Source organism: Camponotus vicinus, unplaced genomic scaffold, assembly GCF_025532165.1.
Source record: "Camponotus vicinus isolate PSW18456_S1 unplaced genomic scaffold, iyCamVici1.0 SCAF_8, whole genome shotgun sequence".
NCBI classification, from domain to species: Eukaryota; Metazoa; Arthropoda; class Insecta; order Hymenoptera; family Formicidae; genus Camponotus; species Camponotus vicinus.
The window spans coordinates 16,447,952-16,475,464 of NW_028141980.1; the positions used below are offsets into that span (position 1 = coordinate 16,447,952).

The window sequence follows — 27,513 nt, forward strand, 5'->3', positions numbered from 1 at the left end:
ATATTTCAGACAGTTCTTCGATCTCTCATTTACTTAATCAAAGAACTCTTTCACTCGTTTCGTACTCAGGTTCCACTTGAAATCATTCGATACAAATAGTTCGATTTAATTGATTAACTCGGCGCCTAATTAATCACGAACATTTTTCGAGAGTTCGCGTATTCTTCACATTTTGTTTTATTTTGATTTCTATTTTATTTTATATACTCTATATTTTTATTTGATTTTATTTTACTTCGCTTTATTCTCTCTATTATTATTTTATTTTATTTATGCTTTATTTTATTTCGTTCCTTATATTTTGATAGTAAAACCTATATTTTATTTTTAAATATCTACAAAAAAGGGCAGAAATTGTTATAAAAATATTCCAGGTGATAAAATAAATATGTAAATAAATAGAAACTTTCAGAATGACACTTTTTTTGAAAATGTTAAAATTAATAGTTTGTAAGTTTGAAAGTATTTTATTGTCTAATATTACTCCGTGTCAATGCTTTAGTTTGATAACGTGCACTGCACATATTAATGGTCAACATATTCATTGCTTGATTTTCATTTCGTTAACAGGAACAATATTTCCCCGAACGTTAATTAATGCTCCGTCGGCGGTATTGCAGAAAAACTACGTTGATGCAACCGCACGCAACATCGACGTATCTTTTTTTGTGCTTGCCCGTATTAATAGTAAAAAGTTGCTTCGAAAGTTTTATTACGTCGCGTCGGAATGTGGAAATTTCATATCGTATAATTTAAACGAAAAATATTTTGCCAAACAAAAGATTAATTATATAGGTTTTAATATATAAATAAGACATTTTTATTTAAATAATTAGGTTGATTAATTAAGTTGACTTTATATTAACATTTTATTTTGGAAACTACGCACTAATATTGTTAAGATCTAAAATATTTCATTACTATATTTTTGCGCATAATAAACACAATCAAATAAAGTAACAAGACGCTTTGTATAGGTATGACGACGGCGCAAATCGAGGCGGAGAACACCCAGATGACCAATGATCTCTACAGATTATTGAAGAAATACACGGGTCTCAGGAATCTCATCAAAGAGTTAAAAGTACGTGCAAGAGACTTAACTTTGTAAGAGACTTAACTTGCGGTTTCTCTACAAAATGATGTAAACAAAAATATTTGCCTAAAAGAAATTACAGTTCAAGAAAATACTGGTCCGCATAAGATTTCCAAACGTGTCTTAATTTTAATTCAAAATTATTCAATACTTTGTTTATATTTTTACAAGTGATGCAATTTTCAATCTAAACTATTTCGTTAAAATTAAATCTTTCTAAAATATTAATGATTGACATCGAGAAAAATTTGTAAATTATTCTGCCATTTAATAAGCACATGCAAAGTTTCATTTTGAAATTAGAGTTTATTTTAAAATTATGTGTAATATATTGCTTGAACGACGACTTTATTTTAGATTAAAATGGATTTTTTTAAAAGCCTCGGATGTATTATATCGCTTAGCGACTTCGCGATTATGATCGTAAAAGGGTGACATTACATTTCGATCGGCCATCATTCTAGTACATTGTTACGATCGTCCCATTTTTTCTCTTTACATTCTAATAACTTATATAACACTGTTGATATAAGGCTTTTCCACCGGCGCTTATCCTCCATTCGTTTTATTCTCTTCTTTCATACAGTGTCAAATAAATTGAAGATTAAAGGCTACCAAGAATATCGTAATATCAAGGCAAACTGCGTTTCGTCGCCCTCTAGAATTGTCGCGGATAATCCGAAATTTTCATGAAGTCGTAGAACGCGATTTAACAAATTTTACATCACATTTTTCAACGAAACGTTATTCCGTGAAATTTAAAACGATCTTTCTCAATTTTTTTTACAAGTTTAGAATTGAAATTTCTTTTACCGCGATAAAAATTTTATCAAATGCTGCTTGAAAAGAATACAGTCGCGATTGTAGGATAAAATATATTTTGAAGAAAGAAGAATTGGATATTTTTTGTCTTTATGCGATGTAAAAGATAGACATGTGTACACAACTGTTTATTAATTGCCAAAATAAAATGATTGAAGGGAGTCGTTTTTTATCTCCGCAGGAGGAGTACAACAGCTCGAAGGTGTATCCAATGTTCCCGCGTTATACGATACTGAAGGATATGATAAAGGACATAATGCACAACCCGGACTACATGGAGGTCTGTCACGAGGTGGACCAAGCATAGCGGCCGGACCCCCTCCACCGTTCGCCACGTATGACCCTGTAAATTCCTCGGGGTCTCCGCGTGGTCGTCGGTGAAGGGGGTGAACCACAAAGCGCTTCAACTGACGATTTCAGTTTGGAACAGTAAATCCCTGCAATTTTTTTTTCACATCCTGTCCTATATTTTCGTTTCCCTATCCATGTCTTATGCAAGTCGTCGTACGAATCTTGGAGCAACTCTGGAGCATCAAGTTGCGTTTGCGTTTATACTTTTGTGAATCGTATACAATTTCTCGCAGGTAAGTTAGACTCAATCCGAGCGAGAAATGGGAGATAATGAGGGATTGGGTTTCGCGCGATAGTGCATTATCGAATGTCGAGGAGTAGCGATGAGCCCTCTCGTCTGTAACAGCGCCGCAACATCACGAAGATGGAATAGCCGGGAAAGCAAGGTATGTCATGAGATCACTTTAATATTCGCGAAATTGCAGCCTAATTATCGCGAAAAAATTGAAAGCAAGAAATGTTATTTGATGTTTGGAAAAAGGTATGAATATATTACTTTGCGAAGAAGAAAAATTAAAACTGTTTTATACAAATAAATTTTAATATATAATTATATATTTTAATATATAATTATATATTTTAATGTATAAATATTTTTATTGGATTTGAGAAAAATATTAAAGATCAAAAAGGACATCTCCCGTTGAATTTTCGTTACGATAGCGTTACAATGTTTCAAGTTGCTCAAAGAATCCACGGGTGAAATAATGGCGGTGTGACTCTAGAACTCGCTTTATTAAGTCTAATATTTTTCGAACCTCCACTTCGTGGAAGAAAAGAACTAGAAGTCCTTTCGAGATAAATCCAAGTAGCAGGATTTGCGAGATTCCAGCCGTAGAAAGCCGAGAGATGATCTTATAGTTTCTGATTTCGCGTCGGAATAGTCGCTCGTACATCACACACAAAAGAGGATAGCCGCGTTATTATTGATAGTGGATGTCGTGTGCACGTGGTATACCATTAATCAATTAATAATAGTTCGCGCAAGATCAAGCAAATTCGTGTGAGCCTGCGAGCGTGAGTTTGTACATAAGTGTAATTCGTGTGTGCATAAGATTAGCGTGAAATTGTGAGAGTGGCATCAATGTGGAGCACACTATTACCTGCTTCCTGCTGTGTAGGATCGTGATAAGGAACATTGTCGTAATCGTCGCTCTAACGCGATTGAATTTACTCGCTTTATCTATGAATAGGACAAAGATCGGACGATTCGATAAGTTGCAGCTAAAAGGAAAGATGTATTTATAGTGAGAATCGTTAGTTGATGATTTGACGCTCTCTTGAAGAAATTCGAGATTTTATGATTAATCTTAAACGGAGATTTTATTAGAGAGATTTGGATACGTATATATCATGGACAAAATGAATCATATATTTAGTGCGTAAAGTATTGAAGTATTTAAATTCCTAGCTTCTCTTTTTTACCTACAAACAGGACAAAGACCAGGCGATTAGAGGCGTTTCAATGTTAAAGAATATTGATGAATAATTTATCGCTTGAAGCAAAAATTTACACGGTTAACTTTAAATGTGAAAATTTTATTGGAATATTTAAATCGAACAATCGGTGTACATTGGAATATTTGGAAAAAAAATGCAGATTCATAAAAGCATCATACAAAATGCGAATCCATGTTTTAAAACGAGTAAAATCAAGCTTGAAAAATATGCGAGTTAAAAACATAAATTTAAAGTGAAACTTACAGATTTGATTCATTTTAATGTTAAATTTTTTCAAGAATAAATTACAAATTATAAATTCATAAATAACATAAATCTTTATCAATTGTAAATTATTAAATAAAACGATCGAATAAAAAATACTTTTCCGTACAAAATTTCAATCAAAAATCAATCTTTATGATATAATATAAATTTCATTTGTATTTTGCCTACAAATTATTCATATTTTTTATCGATTACTCATTTACAATCAGAAATATGCGCACTGTGAGATAAATGTTAATCGACAGTTTTCTCTGTGTATGCAAACACCATAAATATTAATGATTCCTCGTTTAAAGTACACGCAATGCCTCCATTACGAATCGCGAGATAAGCTAAGATTGCACTCGTGTAGTATGAATCAATGCGTTTCTTTCGTGCGGGAAGCAGAACGGCAAGAATGTCACGTACACGTATACATTTTTATTTTTAATGTAACGCGCGTTCGCGCGTATACACGTTAGAATAGAATATTCATACCCGTATATTTAGCGCTGAATGCGGTTCTCTCGAATATTTATATCGGGCGTGATTTTCGCGCTAAATAGATTCGCAGAAAGGAAATTACTCATTAATCAAATATCATTGATTAGCGTGATTCACACATAAAACTCATTATCGAACAATGGCATTTATCTAGATATGCAGTGACAATTTGTATGCTTAACAATAATGGCCGTGAATATAACATTCCCCATAAATATTTTATTACGAAGAATGCTTTGGGTCGAGAGCGTTAATTTAATATTAATTCTACATCATGAACATATCATCAAAGTCACATTTATAAAATCATATATGTACACTTAATGCGAGAAATTTGCGCGAAGAAATATTGAGGAAGAGATCAAAATTTTTTCTCGAGATTACATTTAAAAAAAAAAAATAAAAACTTTGAAAACATTGTACAATTAAGCAAAAATAAATAATTCGTGGATTTAAAGGATTATGACGGAAAAATAAACGACAGGGGTTTTCGAAGGTATTCGTTCGAGCAAAATTAATTAATAACTTTGAATAACTGTCAAAGGGGAGCATCTGTCAGTTAATTAACGTGGAAGGACACGAAAAGGTCCATCAACAATATGGAAATAAAATTTCTCGCGCAAAAATCATCCCTCTGAGGGACTTCCACTCACGAGTGACTACATCCGCGTATACATGCGTATGCATATGCATATCGTGCTGTTCGATATTGACAAACACACAGGGGATGTTATCGGATCGGCTATCCGACGTTACATGTGCCATGTTCTCCAAGTGCTATATATCTCGTGTAAGTAACTTATGTAAAAAGAAGCCGCATAAAAAGGACGCACGTAACGCTGATTATTCGTAATAGCAGTCGTCGCATGGTGAGAATTAACGACAGTGATTAATTCGAGGCGCGTAACAGGAGGGTCTTTTAGGATTTTGTTGTTCTCTCATATTGTTAAGAGATCTATAAGTATAACAATGTATACTATACTAAACTACATATATAAAAAGAAAAATGGCTGACAGCCCGAAATCAAAATACGAAATATAATGCGCGCCAGACATTGGGACGATGAATGGAGGCCCCGCTTCTCGTGCTGCGGGCCCTTTCCAATGTTTGGCGATGATTAGTGCCCCTCCCTCTCTCCCTCTTCCCTTAACATTATCTCCCTTTTAAGCCACGTGTAGCACTGTGTAATCAAAAGGATTGTAATTTTATCAAAATGTCTAATCAAATTCAAATACTATCCTCGATCATCATTTATGAAGCTGGATACAGGCGGAAAAATATACCTTGTGATTCGAGATCAAAAAAATAATATTCTCTCATTTCTCAAATTGAACATAAAAATCAAAACTTTTATCAAAGAAAGGTATTTTTAAGAAGTGTCTCTTTTTTCTGCAAAAAAATATTGCACGACAATATATCGATACTTTGATGTTTTAGTTTTATTTTGATAAAAAGTCTTGATAATAAAGGTGTAAATAATAATACCTGTTTTGTCATCGCATTGTCGATACGATAACAATGACGTCACATTATCGAATTGGATGAAAGCGACAGTAATCAGTGCAGTATATGCAGTATATTATGCAGTACGTTGTTACAACGTTATTAGTTTCGAACGTCAATACTTGTTAGCATACGTGGGTCGCGACGTGTGGTTATCGTGGAAAAAGATCAAAGAACTCATCAAAATACTCATCAAAATGTAATTAATTTAACGAAGGATCGCCGGCAGTATAAATAGTCTGTGTCTCTCTGCATCCAGCGCGTTTATAAAATCTTTTCTTCGCATCGACCGTTTAGAGTAGAGCTTTTGACGTATGTGTACGTATTTATCTTCCACTAATATATTGTATATATAAGGAGACACACAGTTGAGGCACACAGTTTTTATCCCACAGAAAATATATCCATATATAATATATATCCCGTGTTATATCATAATTTAACGAAATTTTGAAACATTTCAAAAGATGCAGCATATTAATTATCAATCTTGCTATCATTTTTTCATACGCCGTAAATTATTTTATCGCGTATATTCTCTTGAGATAGCACGAATTTATATCCTGAAAAATTAATTTCCTTGAAAAATTTATACACATAAAAATTTGCAGGGTATTTCGATTAAACAAAGTGTAACAAAGTGTCTTTTTTTTCAACAAAAGTAAAAATTCTCCGTACATTTTGCAAGCAAAGGGAGAAGCTATAACATCATTTTAAGAAGAAAGCTTTGATATTCTGTATAATCGGAATATATTTTTCAGCACTTTAAAATTTCGAAATATCACGTCATATGGAAAAAAAACCTTTGTATCTATTTATCCGTTTTATGACGCAACTTGTGTAAAGATATTTGTAGTCTTGTATATTTGAACCGTGAATATGAATATATACGACCAAGATAATTAATCTATAAATTTGTGGATTAATGTATTGATGACACTGTAAAGATGATTATCAATTGAAGAATCAGATTTGGAATCCACGAGGGTCAAAATGCGAATAAATTATCTGCATTATTCATATCGACATAATTAATTTTACTGACAAGTACAAATTTATGCAGTAATCAATATTATGATATTTTTTTCTTGTAGGAAAAAATAATTTTTATTACACAATTATATATTATGCTGTAACGAATCTTATGTAATAATTGAATTTTATTACAAGTGAAATTTACTACAATTATGAGTTGTTTGATTGAAAATTGAATTTTACTATAGTAATAAATTTTATTACCTATACTACACGTGAAAATGACTTATGAAAGATGATTTAATCTTGGTTTCTTTGTGAGCGAGATGTGTAATTGATGCAATAGACCCTTACGTGATCTTACAATCTTCAATTTTCTCTTTGTCTATATCAATAATTGGACTGGTCGTTATACTATTTGAAGCTTGTTCTTATTGTACGATTTTCAGTACGATATCGTCGATGTTAGTTGCAAATCAAGATTATTGAATAATGAAAAATTATAGACGATCTCTCATATTTTTCGATCGTGATCTAGGAGAATTAATTTTTATTATAAAAATATCCCTTGTCTTATCTAAATTAGAAAAATTGCGTGCATGCAAAACATTAATGCATTCGATTATACATGCGAAGTCGTGCGAAAATCGCGCAGTAGAAACAGTGCTCTTATAATATCACTATAACAAGAATTATATTGTAACTCGCGATTATCACCGGGCGATTGACTCGCTTCGGTCGGCGCAGCTGATATTTTTTATGCAACCGAAAACTTTCTTAGACCAATTACCGTAATATAACGTATAAGATGTGAACTTAAGATATACATATATATATAAAATATAACGCTAAAAAATCGTATATGTAGCGACGGAGTAAGAAGCTACTACTCGATATGCAATGTCTCTGAATTGAAGAATAATAGCAAGCGTGCTCGCCTTTTCGACGAAACTAGGAGAGTGCCAAATAGATTTTGAAAGTTTATACGTGAGTGTGTACGCGCGTGCGTGTGTGCGTGTGTATGTGTTCTCTCACATTTTTATAGAGTGCTGGCTGTAAAGTACGAGAGCGGTGCTCCCGTTCGCTGAACTGATCGTTATTAAACCTGATCCACTACTTTTCTCTATCAATTTATAATGTTCAACATTATTCATTATTATTTCATCATTTGTGATGACAAATAATCTAATTTGTAATATTTTCTACAATAATCCTTTTTTTTTTTTTATCAAATTGTGTTTGTCAAATTCTTTAATATATAGAATTATATATATTGCATAAATGTTTTTGTAATAATAATAATTATTATAAAGATGCATGTAACGCCAGAGAAAATTTGATATGAGCTTGAAGGTATATATTAAGACTTTGAAAAATGTTACACGCGAATATAGCTATGAATATACGATAAAAATATACGATCTACAGTGCTACATAAAGATCACTTCAGCGAAAAATAGCCATTTATTGTCTAAGTATAGAAATAACGAATGTATACAAGTGTCAGATACGAGAGATCTACCGAATGTGTTTTAAAAGAGCGTGGTAGATTCACATAATTGTACTAGTATTATATGACGAGCTATCTCATTCTTAATGTCCTTCGATCTTTCTCGCAATATACATCTAATTGTAAGCCTATAAATGCAATACACTTAATTGTTTACTTGCATTTTGTAAAAGTTTTATTTTGCATAAAATTGTTTTACATCAATTTTTGTGTAATCTGTTTACCAACTTTAATTTGCAATATAAATGTATTTCTCGATATCGCATAATGAATGATAATTAAATACATTATAACTATTTTTTAATATAAAATTTTACTTTTTTTAAAATATCGAGTATCAAATTTAAAATTATTAAAAAGCTGTATATTTATAATACGTGAGATATTGATTTGATAAAATAATTATAGAGAGAAATCGAAGGGCCATTAACAGTTAAATATGAATAAGTGTACAATAACGTTAATCGCGAGGAATCCGATGGATTTCCAATGCGAGGAAACTCGTCTTTCTCTCGATCTCGTTGTCGCTCTTAATTAAATGTGTTTGCGACTTCACAGATGATATTCTCGACCAATATCTATTTGTCTATAATCATCGCATTACCATTATCTCTCTTTCTCTTTCTCTCTTTGTGTAATCATGTACGCTCCCTCGTGCGAAACGCATGTTCATACAAGAGAAAAGACCTAACGTTTTAATCCGCTCCTTTCTATTGCGGACATACATATTATATCCGCTTTCTATCGATGGTAAGCGCTTGAGTTGCATATCGATGAATCATATATATATATATATATATATATATATAAAAATATATAGATGTAACATTTTTACGAAGAAATATATTTTGGCAAATTCTTCGTGGTCGAGTTTACACGGAAAAGACCCTGAGGAGACCGTTCAGTTTTTTGCGACAAGACATTTATACAGGATGTCTCGCTAGGAATGGGAACCGCATGAAAAATGAAGCAGTCGACAAGAATTTATTTTATGAGAAATTTAAAATTATAGTCTTAAATTTATACATGCTGTGTATATAAAACTCTTTCTACTTAAAGAGGCACAATCAGTCTTTTTTTATTTATTTTTCTTAATTAGAGATTTTTTTTCCTAACTAGAATCTTTTCTATTTTGAAAAATTAGAATACCTCCAGTTTTTTCTATCAGATTTTCAATAAAATTTTGCGGATATTTTTCAATATATAGAATTACAAGTAAAAAAATTAGCCAACTCGGGAAATTTTTCTCATTCGCGGCGGGACATCTTGCGTAAGATTTATCAGTCATTCTATGTATGCACTCATCGTTAGTTTCAGCGAAGTGAAATGACCCCTTTTACTTAGAGACTCGATGTATAGCATCAAATGTATAGAGGTATCGTTAGTTCAGCTAGCTTTTGCGTACTTTGTAAAATATGCGCTATAATAAACATCGTCGGCATCGCGAAACGGTGGAATTCAACGAGGCATAGCCGCTAAATAACGCAAGAGCCCGAAGTTTCTTAATCTCGAGTAAAACAAGAAAAATATTTTTTTAGATACGAAAATTTTTTTTTAAATTTATTTCACAATTGCATCTATATTTTCATTGAGAAATTAATGATAATATTACATGAAGATATTTTTTTCACATATAGAGAATTTAAAAAAAATTTATTTCACGATTGCATCTATATTTTCATTGAAAAATTAATGATAATATTACATACAATGTATGAAAAATTTAATATATATTATAATAATTAATAATAATTTAATATAATTGATAAATTACCATATATAATTATATAATTATTATATAATTGATAATAATTTTTCTTCTAATTTTTAATAATTATGTAATTAATATATAATTATAGTGCATTTTTATTATTGTCACTACACAAGTAATATTCTCAAAATAATATTGAGGATGTTGAATAACTGAGGCACGATTCCGAGCGATTTATTATACGTGCGCGTTTTCGAATCGACTGGATTTTCAATGAATTAGAGAGTAATCGTTGTTACACGCACCCGCTTTCCCTATTTCAATTGTTGATATCATTAATCGCTAGTAGTATATAACCACGTGCAAGAAAATTAACACTGTTGTGAATATGTTGTATGTTTCGTTACGGGATAGAGAATCGCGAGGGCCGCGATTTGATTCATCACTTCTGTGAAAAATTACGTCTACTCGCGGATAAGAAAAGAAGAAAAAGAAAAATGTGATACGCTAAGAAATTAATTGTTCCAAGTGTATATTTGAGAAAATTTAGAAATAGCCATTCCCGTCTTCTACCGATTCTTCTACGAAGTTTTATAGTATGTTCAGTCATGAGTTTCCATCTCCTTAGCAAATCCTCCGGATAATTAATCCGGGAAGTTGAATCCTCGGAAGGATATAGCCCCGAGATCTCTATTTATTAACGTGGTTCTCGCGATTCGACGGGAGTAACGTCTTCATGTCTGAACACCCCGAAGTGGTTTGATAGTAAACGATTAGATTTAGAGGCCACGCTAGATTAGATGGCGCGAGATGTAACAAGTGCTAGATGTCATAGAACGTTACACTATGCGTAATTCCACCGATTTCCTACCCCCTCTTATTAATCGCATCTGTCAGTTTCCCCGACGAAGGGATATATAGTGAGTAGCGAGATATATTGTATGTTATATAGGCTACATAGTTATAGTACCGACTATATTAGATCCTAGTCAACCAATCAGTTTGACGAAAGTGTATGCCGCAATAATAATCTGATTTCGTTCGATGTGTCTTTGTTATCGCGAAAGAGGCATTACTCATTTATTGGCTGTTAAGCTTTGTTAATAAAATATTACGAAATTTTACATCGAACTCCGACGTGTCGTTAATTGCGCTTTCCTTGAAAAGGATTCCTTTTTTTTTTTTTATAATATAGAAGATATTTTCGAAAAACATTCTCGGCTCCTAAAGGGGGAGGGGGATTTTTATCAACTAAAATTCCTGTGGTGGTCTACCTTCAGGACATTTGGGGGAGGGCTCTGGGATTTCTTGCGAATAAAATTCCTATTTATTCTTTCTTATTTTTTATTTTTCTCTGTGTGCCACTTTTAATTGAAATTATTTAATTGAAATTGTTATTTTATCCTAGAGTTGGATATTTATCATATTTAAACAAAATGTGTAAAACATTTATTGCAATAATTTTCAGACAAAAAAATTCACATTTTATTCCTTTCATTTATACTCTGTTATTCGTCTCTTTAAATATTTTAAATATTTTAATTACTTAAATTATACTACATTAAAAATTAGTTTGAAGTCTATAAATAGAATAAGTTTATCAATCGACGATTTTGCGACGAATTTCTTGAGTGCTGATAAAACGGGTATTCGTGTAAGATATGAGTCAGCTGTGCCGCCGATAAAGTCGCGATCTGTCACTAGACGGCAGCACCGTCGATTCTCGGGCATCGAACAAGTAAGATGGCCGCCACCGAGTCGAGTTTATCTAGTGAAAATCCCGCCAAGAAGGAGGATGAATTCAACGAATTTTACACGGAGGTACGCGACTTCCCATTGATCCTGATGTCCCTTTATACGCAGCGTTACCGGCAAAATAAATCCTCGAGTTCGTGACTACAGTCGTAAATATATTCGGAGCAGTGACTCCGACAAATGTCACTTTAGAATACCGATGAAATGACAATGAGTTCTCTTGTAGTTAATTCGCGCATGTTTTAACTATCATTTAAATTAGTATACACACAATTGTATTGGATATCGCGGATATTGTTGTTGTAAACCGATAGTGTTTGATGTTCCTAACCTATACAAACAACAGTGTTTGTATTGAAATTTTTCAATTTTTTGTCACTTTTTTGAATGCACAGAGTTTTATTATCACATATCGCATTTCAAAATTTATCATTGAATATTATTTTAATTAAATATACACTTTAATAGTCTCCTTTAATATAATACCTACTTAGCTTGCAATTGCATTTTTTTTTACTATGTGTTAGAGATGAATGATTTGTTCTTCTTAGCTGAATTAAATTGGAGAAGAATAAGATAGATATATATTTAGAAGTTTGAAAGAGAAACAGGAAAAATGAGAAATGCAATAAGTTTAGCTAAAAAGAACAAACTTGAAAATGACACTGCGCTGACAATGTATTTAGTAGTATCCATTTGCAAAAATTGTTTGCAAACAGTTTTAACCATATTTTCCTTGCTTTCTTTTAGTATGAAAATTGTATGTCCCTAATATATAACATGTAATAATTTTAAATATTGTCAGAACAAATTTTTAATACTCTGATTTATTAAAAAAAAGCATTGACAAATATATAAAAGAAATTAGATCGACTGTAATGAAAACTCATTACATTGCATTTTCCTAAAATTTTTAATAATATTTGATAACAGTATTATTATTGTCATAATTTTTCTTGTTTTTTATTCATTATATAATTTAATTGAAATTCCATATTTATTATAATTATAAAAAAATTTTATTTTGTTTTTCTATAGGTTAAGGAAATTGAGAAAAGAGATTCTGTGCTGACACCTAAACAACAAATTGATAGATTATTGCGACCTGGGTCATCCTATTTTAATTTGAATCCATTTGAAGTCTTACAAATTGATCCAAGTACAGCAATAGATGAAATCAAAAAGAAATACCGTCGTGTAAGTATCTGTCTCTTTTTTTTCTCTAAAAATAGAAAATATAATTTAATGGCGTGATTTTTATTGTAGATGTCAATTTTGGTGCATCCTGACAAAAATCAGGATGACGCAGAAAGAGCACAGCAAGCATTTGAAAGTGAGTTTAATAATAAAGTATGTTGTAATGTGGTATAAATATATATATTGTGTAACAAATATATAATAAAATATCTCATTAATTGCAGTTGTTAATAAGGCATGGAAAACTTTGGAAAATGAAGAAACCAGATCAAAATGTATGGATGTCATTGAAGAAGCAAAGGCTCGGACTGATCACATGGCAAGTCTCTAATTATTCATTAAAATTTTAGCTTCTATGGGACTGATATCATAGCATATGCTTTGTTACATTTTAATTGTTATATAATACCGAATTTTAAAGATTGCAGAAAAAAAGAAAAAGCTGAAAAAAGAAGGAAAATCGGAAAATTCGACTCCGACGCTTTTGGAAGAAGAAACTGAGGAAGGTTACAGACACGCAGTCTGGGTTATGACGATGAAATTGTTTGCCGATATGGAACGAAGAAGGTTAATTTATAATCTTTTTTTTAAATATAAAAAAAATATATTAAAATATCAAGTTCGCTTGATTAAAATATTAAGCTCTGTATTTAATTGCGATCAAATTAATTGCGGTTTTTTTTAATAAACTAAAGTAGGTGCTATGCCACTGAATACTTTACACAAAAATACATTAATTTAAAATAGTCATTTTATCTTTTTTTACAGACGAGAATTGGCCACGAGAGACGCAGAACAGCGTAAAAGAAAACGCGAAGAGGAATTATCAGCAGAAGCTCAAGCGGCATTAGAACGCGAATGGCAACGAAACTTTGAAGAATCTAGACAATCACGTGTTGATAGCTGGAAGGCGTTTCAATCCGGCACCAGTGCCACAAAACAGAAAAAGGCAAAGAAGCTGAAGGCCTTTAGGCCACCGAAAACGAAGGCGGAATCGCGATAATCGCTGCCATAATCTTTCCTTCACTTTTGACGTGCGGATTCTGATTTAGTCGACGCGATATCTTATCTTAGAGATTTTCTCGCAGCGCATTAATGTAGATAGGTTGAGCGATTCAGCACAACGCGATATTAATCTAGTAATCGATCAACGCGCTGGATCATCTCAACTTGGAACTGAAAGAAAGATATTGGACTTTTTGGCTCTTCTTGACTTTAAATCATTCAGTTTAATGCAAGACAAAAGTTTCTCAATTTTGACATCCATTGTTATTATTGTTAACTTAAGTGCCGAAATTCAAACTTTGAGGTCCTAAGAGATTCTCATACTAATGATCAATTTCACTAATTCATTAAGAAGAATAACTTATATTTTTGACGAAATTACATCTTATTTAATTGATATAAAGATTATTGCTGAAACTTCTTAAATCATTTCTATTTTTTACGAATTTCAACTTATTGATATAAAATGTACGAATTAATTTTGAATAAGTTTAGTGAAATTGATTGCAAATCCACTTTCTTGCTTAGATAATCGTAATTTAATGCCAGAAAGAAGGTTTTAAATGTGGTACGTTATTAATAAAACATGCAACAATGTTAAGAGCAGATACATATTTTTGCGAGAAAGAAAAGATATATAGAGAGGGAATACAACCTATTGAATGAATAGGGAACGCGTCTCTTTATAATCGTATATATGCGAGTCGAAAACAAATTTCGTATGTACGTCGCAGTCTTATAATGCAAAATCGCTCCGTTCGTTTTGAAAACAATAAATTACACATTAAATAATTTTGTTAACAAATAAAATTTTGATAATTTATTTTTAAATTAATTTAAATATTTAAATTATATTAAATTTATATTAAATTATATTAAATTTTTTGGGTTACATTGGCTTTCAAAATGTACGGTTCGATTTATCTTGCGTCATCTCGCAAAATTAACAATTAAAGAGTTTTTATCGCGAATTCTGTGATTTCCCGGCATTGACATATGTAAAAAAAAAAAAAAAGAATGAAAAGAAAGAAAAGAAAAAGTTCTTCAGAGCATTGTACATTTACAATATCCCGATGTCATTGCGTAACAAATGTCAATTTTATAATCTACGTGTGTCTCGTGCTTTTACTATTGAACGTACGATCGTCCATCATAAAGAAAGTAAGATGTACATTATCGCGATAAAAATGAAAAATCAGAGAATTTTGATGATACTAGATACCCAATTTTGAATGTGATAAACGACAAAAATAGTGCGAATTAATATTTAAGACGAGAATTATCACGAAAGATCGCATACAGATTTCAATATTCATTGTAGCAAAAATTGATTGAATCTAAGGTTCATCGTTTCAAATTTTGGAATTTTTCAAAGCATTATAAATTCGCGCGCGCGCGTAACTCTTTATACCATTCTTTTCTTTATACTACTAGAGAAACGATTCTCTTTGCATTTTATTGCAAGGGATTCGATTCTGCACTGAATAAAATATCAAATTATCGCGATGCCATATAATAAGGTCCGTTATCAAAAAAGATACGATATTCGGATATAACTCGTTTATCACTTCGCGAATGCCTCGATATTATACGAAACCACATACGATTATGTAGCTTCATCGAGAATGAAAACAGTTTGTTCGAGCTTTGAAATCAACTGTGAAATGTGAATATATACGTATAAATTGTTTCTAAAAGACTGTTTCTTGCACTTCGACGTAATGTGTAGTATATCCTACTCATATGCATTAAAGAATCTTCCATTGAATTGTGACTTCAGCAGCGACATAAGATATCCATTTAAATTATGCATTCTGTAATAAAAAGACGCATATGATCGTGGTTTCTCGTTCTTCACATCGACATCTCTACAAGGAATATACAGGTATCCTAAAATTTCCCCCATATTATATATATCTTTCACCTATAAAATTTTTGATTTATCAATTTGAAGTTGATTTAAAAAAATAATAAAATTACTTTCTAAAAAAAAAAATAATAAAATCCAAATTGATTAAGAATTTATAGAAATAAATTTATATACATAAACCAATACATATCGTGAAATTTTTCTTTTCGAATTACATATATTAGGGCTGGTGATTTATTTCAATATTCAAATTTCAAAGCTTCGGTATTAAAAGCTTCGAAAGTTATATTATCGCGATAAATACACTTTTATAAAATTATATGATAAAATCTGAATAAAATGTTGCAATTGTTAAATTGAGAAATATGTTTAAAAATTTTGATTTTCAATAACTTTTAATAATTTTTAAGTAATTTTGTATATATATATATTAGTTAATTTACAACAATTAGAGTATATTAGTAATAATATATATTATTTAATTCTCTTTTATTTACAACATAATATTTTCAACATTTCTTATATGAATTTGCAAGAATATATTTTTCGAGGCTTCGAAGATTCAAAGTTAACTTCGAAATTCAAATCTTCAAAGTTGTCAAAACAACGGCCTTAATATATATTTATATATATATTTATTTATTTATGATGTTGAAGTACTTTTTTCTCATAATATACGCGGAAAAATATGTCTTTTACTACCAATAAGTTATTAATATTATTTGTAGTGACTGAATAGGACATAAGATTTAAATGGAATGTGTTGCGCGCGCATCCCCACTTATTCGGCTTGAAGCGCGCCGATAACAATATCAACATTCCGTTAGTAGAACGCCGTACGTGACGTTCGACGGCACGTACAATCTGTGAATATTGTTAATTTTCGTCGAAGAAGTGATTTCATCGCGTCCTAAAATCGTCCCTACAATGCAGCATGATCTCGATGGAACGACGAAAAGCAGAAGCGTACGTAGAAGGATTAGTTCGAGATCTCCAGAAAGTGAAAGACATTCGAAGATTGGACTGGTTGAGAATCACGTGAGTACTTTGCAAATATGTATTCAAATGAATGATAAAAATATCAAGAGGAGAGAAAAATGAATTTATAGACTTTCCTTCTTTTGATCCTGATTTGCGTTTGCGATATCGTATTTTTTTTTCTTCGTGATATCTCGAGAACGCTAATATTTAGTAATCAGAATATGTATAAGATTTAAATGAAAACAAACAAGAACTATATAATTTGTAATAGTCATTTTATAACATTTTATATAATTTCCTACAAATTGTGATGATATATATTTAATCACATATATCCCATACATCTCTTTATATTGACTGAAAGCAACTATGTTTATTATTATTCATTTTGCATGGGAATATTTTGAAAATAGAACTAGAGAATATATTCGAATGGATGTGATAAAAATATCAAGAGAAAAATGAATTTATACTCAAGTAGCAGAATGACGTCAAATGACGTCTTTAGATGTCATTTTGCTACCTGGGTACAGACTTTCCTTCATTTGATCGCAATTTGCATTTATGATCTCATGTTTTTTTCTCTTCGCGATATCTCGAGAATGCTAATATTTAAAAATCAGAATATGTATAAGATTTAAATGAAAACAAACAAGAATTCTCATATATAATGTCATTTTATAACAGTTTCTATAATTTTCTATAATTCTATAATTTATATAATTTCTATAATTTTTAGTTTATATAATTTTATATAAATTTATACTATATGTTATATAATATATTTATATTATATGTTATATAAATTTCCTACAAATTACGAGGATATATATTTAATTACATACATCTTTTTACATTGACTAAAAGAGAAAATCAATCACGTTTACTATTATTCATTTCGCATAGGAATATTTTGAAAATAGAACTAGAGAGAGAATATATTCGAATGGATGTGATAAAAACATCAAGAGAAGAGAAAAATGAATTTATATAGACTTTCCTTCACTTGTGATTCTGATCTGTGATCTCATATTTTTTTTGGTAATATCTCGAGAATTCTAAATATTTAGAAATCAGCATAAATTTATATCAGAATATGATTTAAATGAAATTTATATCAGAATATAATTTAAATGAAAACAAACGAGAGCTTCTGTATAATTTATAATTAATCATTTATAATATTTTATATAATTTCCGACAAATCGCAATAACATATAACATATATTCAATAACATCTATGCATCTCTTTACATTGACTGGAATAGAACAAAACCGACTGTGTTTATTATTACGAGAACCAACCTTATTCACCTTCGCGGTTGTGTGCCGACTTACAGTTTGTAAATATGTAGTATTTTCGTGAAACGAACTATGCTTTACAATGTAGTGAAAAACATAATCGTACGTTTTGTAGCCGTGACTATTTATATCTTGCCATTGAAGAAAATTGTTGATGCTCTCATTGATATTATCGTCACAATTCATAATTGTTGTCAGTCCTCTTTCTTTCCTATAATTCTGATATTTTTAAATATCTTCAGAAATTTAAGAAATAACAATTTGACATATAGTATAAGAGAATAAAATGCATACAAAAAAAATAAAATTAAAAAAAATATATCTTTAAATTTACTATTTTTCTAAATATTAGCCAATGACACATAGTGAGATACCATCGAAATGTCAATTTACTTTTCGGAATATTAGTATCGTTAAAAAAAAGTCGGGGTCTCTGCACTCGCTTACGATTGAATGCACTTCACGTGACTGCTTTACAATTCACAGACGATATGTGAATAGAATTTAGAAAGCAATCCTGCGAACTCATATTTGCGCACATATAATCAGATATATCTGAAGTTATAGAAAAAAGAAAATTAATATATTGATTGAAACTTTTTTAGACAACGCGCGAAAAGTACATTTATATCCTCTTTCTTTATCAATCTTTGCATCGACTGGTAGATTTCATCACAGAATTTTTTAGAGGGAGGGTGGATGATCGGTATGAAAAGGCAAATATATTTCATCGCGTAAAGAAAGAGATAGGGAGAAAGAGAGAGTACTTATTGGCATGCTTATGTACTTAAATTTGTATATGATTTGTATATCATAACTGCTAGCGTGCATCAGTACGCACTAATGCACCCGAGCTACTTGACCGTCTCGTGCGATGCATTTGCGATCGTTGCACGCGATTGCAGACAGAACGCAACAGGTAGCAGCGCCTTCCGCGTCCTTTCGAATTTTCGTTGCGGTTCTTCTAGGTAGATCGCAAGATGCATTTCCGCGCGGAATCGAGAGGGAGAGAGAGAGAGAGAGATCGCAGAATCAGCTGCGACTCCGTGAGATCGAAACGAGAGGAATAAGAAGAAATCGAAAGTATCTAACGATCGATGTACTTGCTATTACGCGTCTGTCAGATACAGCGTGTAATAAACGAGGATGTGAAAGTAATTAAAAAATAATTAAGAGTTAAAAAGAGAAAGAAAGAGAGAGACATTTGAATAACAAATGATAATGATAAAATAATTTTAAAAGAAAATTATTAGAAAATATAATTTATCATTTTTACTTAATGTTTTTTCCTGTGTATTTAATTGTAATTTAATTGTAATTTATTGCGAAGGAAGAGAAAATAATTTTTTTTTATATTTTACAATATGCTTTTTAATAAGCGATTATAGCAAACAAATAATACAATAGAGCCACCTGTCAGGCAGAAAATTAGATCTTTCTCTCTCTCTCTCTCTTTCTCTGACGTTTCAATGGTCTTGGACATGTGACTAATCAATAAGATATTAATTCAGATAATTAGGGGGGAAACGATATACATATATGGGGCTTTATATGCAGATGAATTACGATAAGGGAAGTTGTCCGATAATTATATTGGCCGCAAGCTCAATAGAAATGCGCAGTTAGATATCATTTCCTGCGACGTTGCTCGTGCTCTCTCTTTCCCTCCGGCATTATTCAAATAATTCCGATATCCGCCTCCAGGCACTTCGTAAGAAAAAAGGCACTGACGTCACGCGTTCGCGAGCATCGCCACTTATATGTCACCAGAATACCGGATCACGGGGTGACGACTTGTGTGTGAAAAAAAAATCGCGACATAAATATATCATATTTTATAAAATTTTGACAAATAAAAGAGACATACAATGAATTTTCCATGATGTTGATTCGATTTGATTCTTGACCTTGATGAAAAATGAATAATCATCATGAGACACTAGTCGATTTGAGGAAAGAATCTATTAATAAGAAATGCATTGAATGAATTATGCTACAAAAAATTTTTATAGCAGTTTAGCTAACAAATATGTCTTATCAGCTCTTATTGATCAGAAATGCGAAATTCTTTTTTTTAATTAAAAATTCTTTATGTAATATTTTCAGATCTACATGGAGATAATATTAGAAAACACTAAACTCGCGATGAAAACTGAAGATGTACGTTTTTCATTTTACTTTAATATCTTACAATTAATTAAAATTCCTTAGATTTCTCGGGATGTCCAATTTCGTCATACTTCACTGAATCCTCACATTATACGATACGCTCACACACACATACACACACACACACACACACACACACACACACACATGTGCGTGACCTCTTCCCGATACTAATGCATACCTATGGAACAGGTAAAACGACGCCACATACAAATGCACGTTTCTACCAACCAAGAATTCTGCGTATGTGTGTCTGTATGCGTGTGTGTATGTACGCACGCGGAGAAGGAAGAGAACATGGCGCACAAGTGCACACATAAATATACACGATCGAGCATCGCATTATCGTCTGCAAATAAAGGAAAAGAACACGCGGCAGCTACACGCACAAATATCGCATCACACGTTCGTGTTTTGCAAAGTGATGTACGACGAGATTGGACATCCCGAGACATCCGAGGGATTTTTTTTAAACGAGATAATATTAAAATAAAATAAAATTCCTTCAGTCCTTCATCTTTAATTTCATCTATATCTGTTCATTTTAAGATTGTATAAAAAATTTTCAATTAAAAAAGAATTTTACGGTAAGGTCAATAAAATTAAATTTATTTGTCAACATGTTAACAAAATGTTAGACAAACGGAGACGGCGACAAACGCACACAAATGCTCCGAAACGTGCTACGCCAGTTCTACACACATGCACGAGTTAAGAATCGATCCTCCGTGTATGTGTGCAGCCAGGTAGTAGGAAAAGAATATGGCAAGCGTTATACACGCACCCGCACAACACACCTTTCACATAAACGGGCAGGATGCAAAGAACGCGTCGCACCAGTTTACACGTGACACGCACACACACAAGTCGAGAATCGTACGTCCGTGTATGCAAGTATGAGTGTTCGCGCGCGCGCACACACACCCAGGCCAGGCAGGTGAAAAAAGATATCTGTACGTGCGTGCGCGTGCACAGGTAAGAGCGACGAGACACTCGTCCGGGGGCCTCAGTCAGTGAGGTGGTGTTCACCGCCGTGTGTGGTGCCTCCTCGTGGTTTTCGCCTCCGCCTCTTCTTTTCCATCTCCTGCACCATCATCCTGGAGTAGCGTCAGGTAGACGCACCAAGACGCGGATACTGGATATACTCGCGGACGAAGAACGGACCTTAGGAATCGCTCCTTCGCTCGCTGCCTCTATCCTTCTCTCTCTCTCGGTATCGGTGGTAGCCTTGACGGGCGCCAGCCAGACTGGACATCAGGCGCTTAACCCGGCCTGGCCTGGCGAATACACGTGCGTCGAGTGAAAGAGGTTCTCGGGACTCTCGGGGCTTCGCGAATTCGTTCGCTGAAGAAAATTCTCGCCGATCGCGTTTCCCTCGCGGTAGTTTGAGGAAACGACACTATGTGCGATCGGTGATCATCGGTGCGTGCGGTGGCAACGCGAGTGCCGAGGATGTCGACGACGGACGTGGTCCGCATCGTGCAGCAGGGAGCCGCCGCTGACGAGGATCAGAGGTAATCTCTTTCTCTCTTTCTTCCTTGATTTATTTCGGCGGGTACGTAAAGTTCGCGCGGTGAAGGGCCTTTCCCCGAGTCGAGAATCCGTGAAATGTGGTGCGCGTTTCAAGGATAGCGATGAAGGTTATCGAACGAAGACTCGGGAGAATTATATTAATTCTTCATTCTCTAATACATGTCGGTCTTTGGAGGTAGAAAAGAATTCGCGAGAAATCGAGAATATCACAGTTAATTAGTCCACTGTTTATTGCAAAATATTTATCGATGATTAAATAATCATTTTCGAGATTATCATTATCGATGATTAAATAATCATTTTCGAGATTATCATTATCGATGATTAAATAATCATTTTCGAGATTATCATTATCGATGATTAAATAATCATTTTCGAGATATTGTTTGGAAATTTTTTGATATTCTAAGTCTGAAGAGAGAGAACTGGAAGATATTTAAGGATAGTCAGAAAAATTAAATCTTGTAGAAACATATATCGCAGTTTCAGCTATCGCCTGGTTCACATAACCGGTTTGATATTTTCTTAAGGTGAAAATTACGATGAAACCATAAGATTTCTCGTTCATTTTGCAGTGAGATAGGAAAAATAGCAAACACTATATATATGTTGTAATGAAAATTTACAAAAAGTCATAAAAATTAAGATTCATATATTCTTCTATTGTAGATATCTAAAAATTAATTTTTAAATCAATTTACATGTATATGTTTTTACTTATTCGAAATCAAATTATTTTGGAAAGACAGCTGAGAGATATGTCTAAAAATTCAGTCAGGAAAATTAAGTCTTTTAATCATGTGGCTTTGCAAATGTCTTTCAGACATGTTTCTAATCAAATTTGAATTTAAGTTTAGTCAATCGAAATATTCCATGAAGGTGTTAGTTACAGTCGCGTCAGATTCGGACACCTGATCATGTACGTTTCGTATTGCGGATAAATGACAGGTCGTTAGGAGTGGCAGGAATTTCTCGCGAATAAAATGAGGAAAAGGTTCATAACGGATAAGAAATCGGGAAGAAATCTTATTACGTGCAATACATTTATTTCAATTATGATATTGTGAGTTTGAGAGGGAATTATTAAATTGATTGATAAAAAAATTATATATCTTTTTTGTTTTATTTTCCTTCTTTTTCAAAAAAGTTGTTCAATATATGTTTTAATTTATTATTTATGACTTTTCTCTGATTTATTACTATTATTGCTTAATTATTTTTGTTATTTTTATTTATAATATGTTTTCTATATATTTATTCTTATAATTGTCACATTAGATGGGAATGTTTTCTTAATCTTATCTTATGCCGATATTTTTAGTTCTTTTGACATAAACAGGGCCTTAACATTGCACTCGTACTGTGAAAGATACAGAAAATCTTCTGATCTATTAATTTAGTTATCTCTTTTGCATATATAAATCGCTTTGTATGTTTATTGTTACTACCAATCAACACGTTATGCATTGTACTTCTCGGGAATCACGTATATACACGCGATATAAGATACTTCATTCTTTAGAAAGGAAATATTTCAAGCTTGAAAAATTTATTGGAATCTTGCATCAATTATTTTTATAAAACTTCAGCAACTTAAAAAATTTAATATCACAAGAATTTTTTCTCTATCACGTTAAATTAATTTTCTCCTTTTTACAGATTGTAGAAAATGTTACAAATTCTATCTAATCTTTTCTTTTTAATTTTAAAGATTAAAAGAAATTTCAAAACGAGTTTTATTTTCAAAGAATGGATTTCATCTTCTGAAATCATTTTTCAATCAGAAGAAACGATAATAAAAAAAAATAAAATGCTGTAATCTGTAATAAAGATTGACATTTAAAAAATCTGCGACTAAATTCTCTTCTTCAGCTGAAACTGACCGATTACAAAATTTCAACTTTTACGCACCTTGCAACATACGTGCTTTATCAGCATTATTCGCGTTATATTTTCTACTTGTTATCCGTGACAGTAAAATCTGATGAACAGGTCGCTTGACACCAACTGTCGAATACCACCGTCAAATTGTCATCGGGAATGAGACATTCTCGCGAAACCTGTTTCAACGTTAGGAATTGCTCTGTCGTCTAAGCAAAGTATCTCATTCGCCAGGCAGATTACGAATAAATTTATTCCCTCCTATTACTTGGCTCGGCAAATACGAAATTGTTATCTGCCACCGAGTTACAAGATGATCTTAATTTCTCATGCTAAAAGCAAGATTAGTATGCATATTAATGTCGAAAGTAGCATTAATAGTGGCAATGTTTACATTTAGCCTGATAGAAGATTGCAAATTATTTCTCTTCACACAGAATCAGGCTTTTTTTGAGACAGATATAAATGCATATAAAAAAATTTATTTTTATTTCCTTCGAAAAAAAATAATTTTGAGACAATTTCTTAATATTTCTTGGATATTTTTGTAAAATTAAATTGCAATTGTTAATTGTAAATGTGATTTATATTGAAGTACTTGCTGTCAGGAGATATGGGAAAATTCACATATCGTACACCTGTTGCACGAATGACTGTCAGATCGAGAATGTTCGTCAAATCATCAAATCATTAACAATTTCGAAAACGCGCACCTTCAGAGGAGATTTTCGAGGATATTTATTTAATCAATTAGAAATGATTTTTCGCAATTGTTGAAATTAATTTTCACTTTAAATTTAATGATTCTCTCGACGACATAGATATTGAAGAATCCCCCGATTCCACATAAGTTGTCGATAAATTATTATGTCAATGAATTATTAAATTAGAAGTGAATGTAAAAAAAGTGTACGTACATTTGCTCTCTCAAGCATTTCACGGAGTTTCAACAGCGGATAATCTTCCGCTTAAGCGTTTCTTCGTGGCGGAACGAGCGTGTAATTAGACACATTCTTGCATCTCTTCGTTTATAATGCCACTCCGCCGTGTAATTTGCTAATGTTGCAACATAGTTTGCAATTTTAAGTCCTTTCGCTTACTACACATCTCGTTCTCTTATGGGCGTTTGATTGTTAATATCGAAAATATCGCTATTTCACGCCTCCACTTAACGTACGAGAGCGATTCGAGGGTCGCAAGTTTAACGATCAACTCTCTCATTTAAGCTACCCACGCTTCTCCGCTTCTCAGTCATAGAATAAATAATAGCGGAAGAAAAATTAAAATCAAATATTATATTCAAAATAATATATTTTATTTAGAAATACATTATTTTAAATATAATTTTTAAATTATATTATGAATTAATATATTTTATTTAGAAATATATTATTTTAAATATAATTTTTAAATTATATTATGAATTAATAATTAAAAAGTAATAATAAATTTAGAAATATGGATTATTAATTTTTAAATTATTATTATTAAATTAATTATTAATAATTATTATTAAATTATTATTATTATTATTATTAAATAATTAATTATTATTAAATTATATAATTTTTAAATATTATTTAAATAAATATTTTTAAAATAAATTTAAAATTGTTTCGCAATCATTGGCATCGATCGATTAAGGTTCAATAATCCTGCATTAGATTTCTTGGACAGAGAAGAGAAGAAAAGCCACGCGATCGGAGAGGGAAATTTCTCGGAGGAAACTCTCGACTTGACATTAGAATTAATTTTTCTCGCTTTATGAGACGAGAAGCGGGGAGCAGGGCTATTTACCTTCGCGACGACGAAGAGATCGAGAGAAGACGGCAAGGCGGCACATAAAGACACACAGATATACGCCATATTAGTCACGTTTTCTCGATGGAGATACTGTCGTCTCTCTCCCTTTCCTTTCTCCCGTCCTCCTCGCTCTACCGCCAATGTCAATGACTGCTCCCTTGGGGCTAGCTGTGACCCCCCGTGTGAACGAGTCTCGTCTTTCTGTGTCTTGCCGAGCCGGAATGGCGCTTTCACACGAAGGTGGAAAGAGCGAGCACAATGTGTGTATATATGCTTACTCGCGCATAATATTCGACGCGTCGTTATATCACGCGAGTAAACGTGAGTTTTATTAGGCTGTGAATATCCCGGGCTCTGCGAACACATCGCGCTAGGAGGCCCCTCATTAGGGGACAGAAGGCGCGCGAACGCTTTTGAAGTATGCGTTTCTCCTCTAAACAATAAAGTGTCTTTTATCCCAAATCCATTCAGAAAGCTTGACATTAATTCGAGTACTGTAATAGTGCTCGGAAGAATTGAAGAGGCGAAAGAATTCAGAAGTTCATCAGGGAACAAGTAGAAGGGAACAGGTAGTATTATATGCGAAATAGGTGACACTTGTCTCTAATTAACATACGGTCGACTACAAAGGACGCTTTTAATTCGCTCGATGACAGATCGAAGATGCGAAAATTGATGAGGAAGGCGGAAATCGGCGCGTGTCCGGTCTTCGAGAGGCTCGCGTGGACGCGGATTACTTGGAGAACGGACCTTAAACCTTAAGGTTGAGTAACGGTTCTTCCGGCGCGTTCATGCACACACATACTTTGCCTTACCTACCTACCTACCACGGTGTCTCTACCGAAGAGGGGGGAAGGGGTGGAGGGGGGGAAAGGAATCGCGATTTCCTGAAGCCGAGTCGCGAAGCGACGCAACGAAAAGTCCTGGCGAACCTGTCCCCTGGTCCCGCTTCTTCGCGTGCGTCGACGCAAGGCAGGGTCGACGCACCGAACGTGACGATATTTTGACGTGCCTGAGGCGGACTTGGCTGTCGCGAGACTCGACCTGGCACGTGACTCGCGCTCGATTCTCGCGGTTGCGCAAGTCAAGCCGAGCCGCGAAGGTGTACAGTCAATGAAGTATAGGGAGGCTGAAGAAATACGTTGAGCGTTGCTCAAGAGTTCCATTATCAGTCTTTGCTAAAGGGAAATATTTAAAAGACCCTAAAATAGGGTACAGATATTCTACAGGATGTTCAGAAAGTAATTATACATCTATCTGAAATATTAAAAAAAAACATCAAATATTACTAATAAATTAATCTTTTTTCATAAAATATATTGGAAGTGATCTCCACAAGTATGTCTTAATTCGTCTGACCTAATTGAAAATCTTCTTCAATTCTCCTGATGACGTGCCTCTGATGAAGGATTCATTTGCTAATAATATTTGTGTGCTTTATTTCATCGATATCAGATTTAAATTGCAGCAGAGATTCATCATCTTTCGTATTCTAGAATAAATTCCTCTTGATTATATGTTTTTTATTAATTCAGATAACTGCATTTGTGAGCTGCATCTGATAATTTCTATCGATTATCTTCGTTCTCCCGTCATTTTTTTTGTGTATTTCTTCTGATCGTAACTCGATTTTCTTTTATCTCAAACAGTTCTCGATAAGAAGACCCTTGTAATTGCGCAATTTGCCCTTTATATTCCACAAAGCGGGATAATTTACATGCCGACCGATCCAGTAGCTAACCGCAACATTCCAGTGACGCATTCCTGGCGATTTAATTAAGATAATGATGGGAAAATTATTGTCTCGCGGGAGACCGAATGATACACCACGAGTCCT

The 27,513-nt window shown here is 32.8% G+C and overlaps 3 protein-coding genes across 6 annotated transcripts in view; all 3 read left to right on the forward strand.

The window, feature by feature from the left end:
* The window catches only part of LOC145976216 (uncharacterized), a 94,447-nt gene extending 92,208 nt beyond the window's left edge, over positions 1 to 2,239 (forward strand). For both annotated transcript variants that reach the window (XM_083107257.1, XM_083107258.1), the window contains 2 exons: positions 978 to 1,084; positions 2,100 to 2,239. In XM_083107257.1, the coding sequence (XP_082963383.1) occupies positions 978 to 1,084; positions 2,100 to 2,225 (233 nt within the window). In that variant the 3' untranslated portion in view covers positions 2,226 to 2,239. The remainder of the gene's footprint in view (positions 1 to 977; positions 1,085 to 2,099) is intronic.
* Positions 2,240 to 2,575: 336 nt separating this feature from the next.
* Positions 2,576 to 15,186, forward strand: LOC145976215 (dnaJ homolog subfamily C member 8). Of its 2 annotated transcripts, none has more exons than XM_083107256.1 (6): positions 2,576 to 2,655; positions 12,974 to 13,132; positions 13,202 to 13,268; positions 13,357 to 13,451; positions 13,554 to 13,699; positions 13,901 to 15,186. In XM_083107256.1, the coding sequence occupies exons 1-6, from the start codon at positions 2,593 to 2,595 to the stop codon at positions 14,133 to 14,135; spliced, it is 765 nt and encodes a 254-aa protein (XP_082963382.1). In that variant the 5' UTR covers positions 2,576 to 2,592; the 3' UTR covers positions 14,136 to 15,186. The 2 variants fall into 2 exon arrangements, with proteins under 2 accessions (XP_082963382.1, XP_082963380.1); XM_083107254.1 differs by lacking the exon at positions 2,576 to 2,655 and adding an exon at positions 11,870 to 12,001.
* A 748-nt stretch (positions 15,187 to 15,934) lies between these two features.
* Positions 15,935 to 27,513, forward strand: part of LOC145976211 (uncharacterized) — a 57,141-nt gene continuing 45,562 nt past the window's right edge. The window contains exons 1-2 of one of the 2 annotated variants that reach the window (XM_083107247.1): positions 15,935 to 16,022; positions 16,736 to 17,045. In XM_083107247.1, the coding sequence (XP_082963373.1) occupies positions 16,942 to 17,045 (104 nt within the window). In that variant the 5' untranslated portion in view covers positions 15,935 to 16,022; positions 16,736 to 16,941. Of the gene's footprint in view, positions 16,023 to 16,735; positions 17,046 to 21,458; positions 21,974 to 27,513 lie in introns of those variants that run through there. The other variant, XM_083107248.1, reaches the window with a different exon arrangement.

Excerpts from the sequence above, each read along its gene's own strand:
- LOC145976215 (XM_083107254.1), top strand. The coding sequence starts at position 11,924 with ATGGCCGCCACCGAGTCGAGTTTATCTAGTGAAAATCCCGCCAAGAAG. Across the intron at positions 12,002-12,973 it reads TCAACGAATTTTACACGGAG|GTTAAGGAAATTGAGAAAAG; the intron begins GTACGCGACTTC and ends GTTTTTCTATAG. Across the intron at positions 13,133-13,201 it reads TCAAAAAGAAATACCGTCGT|ATGTCAATTTTGGTGCATCC; the intron begins GTAAGTATCTGT and ends TTTTTATTGTAG.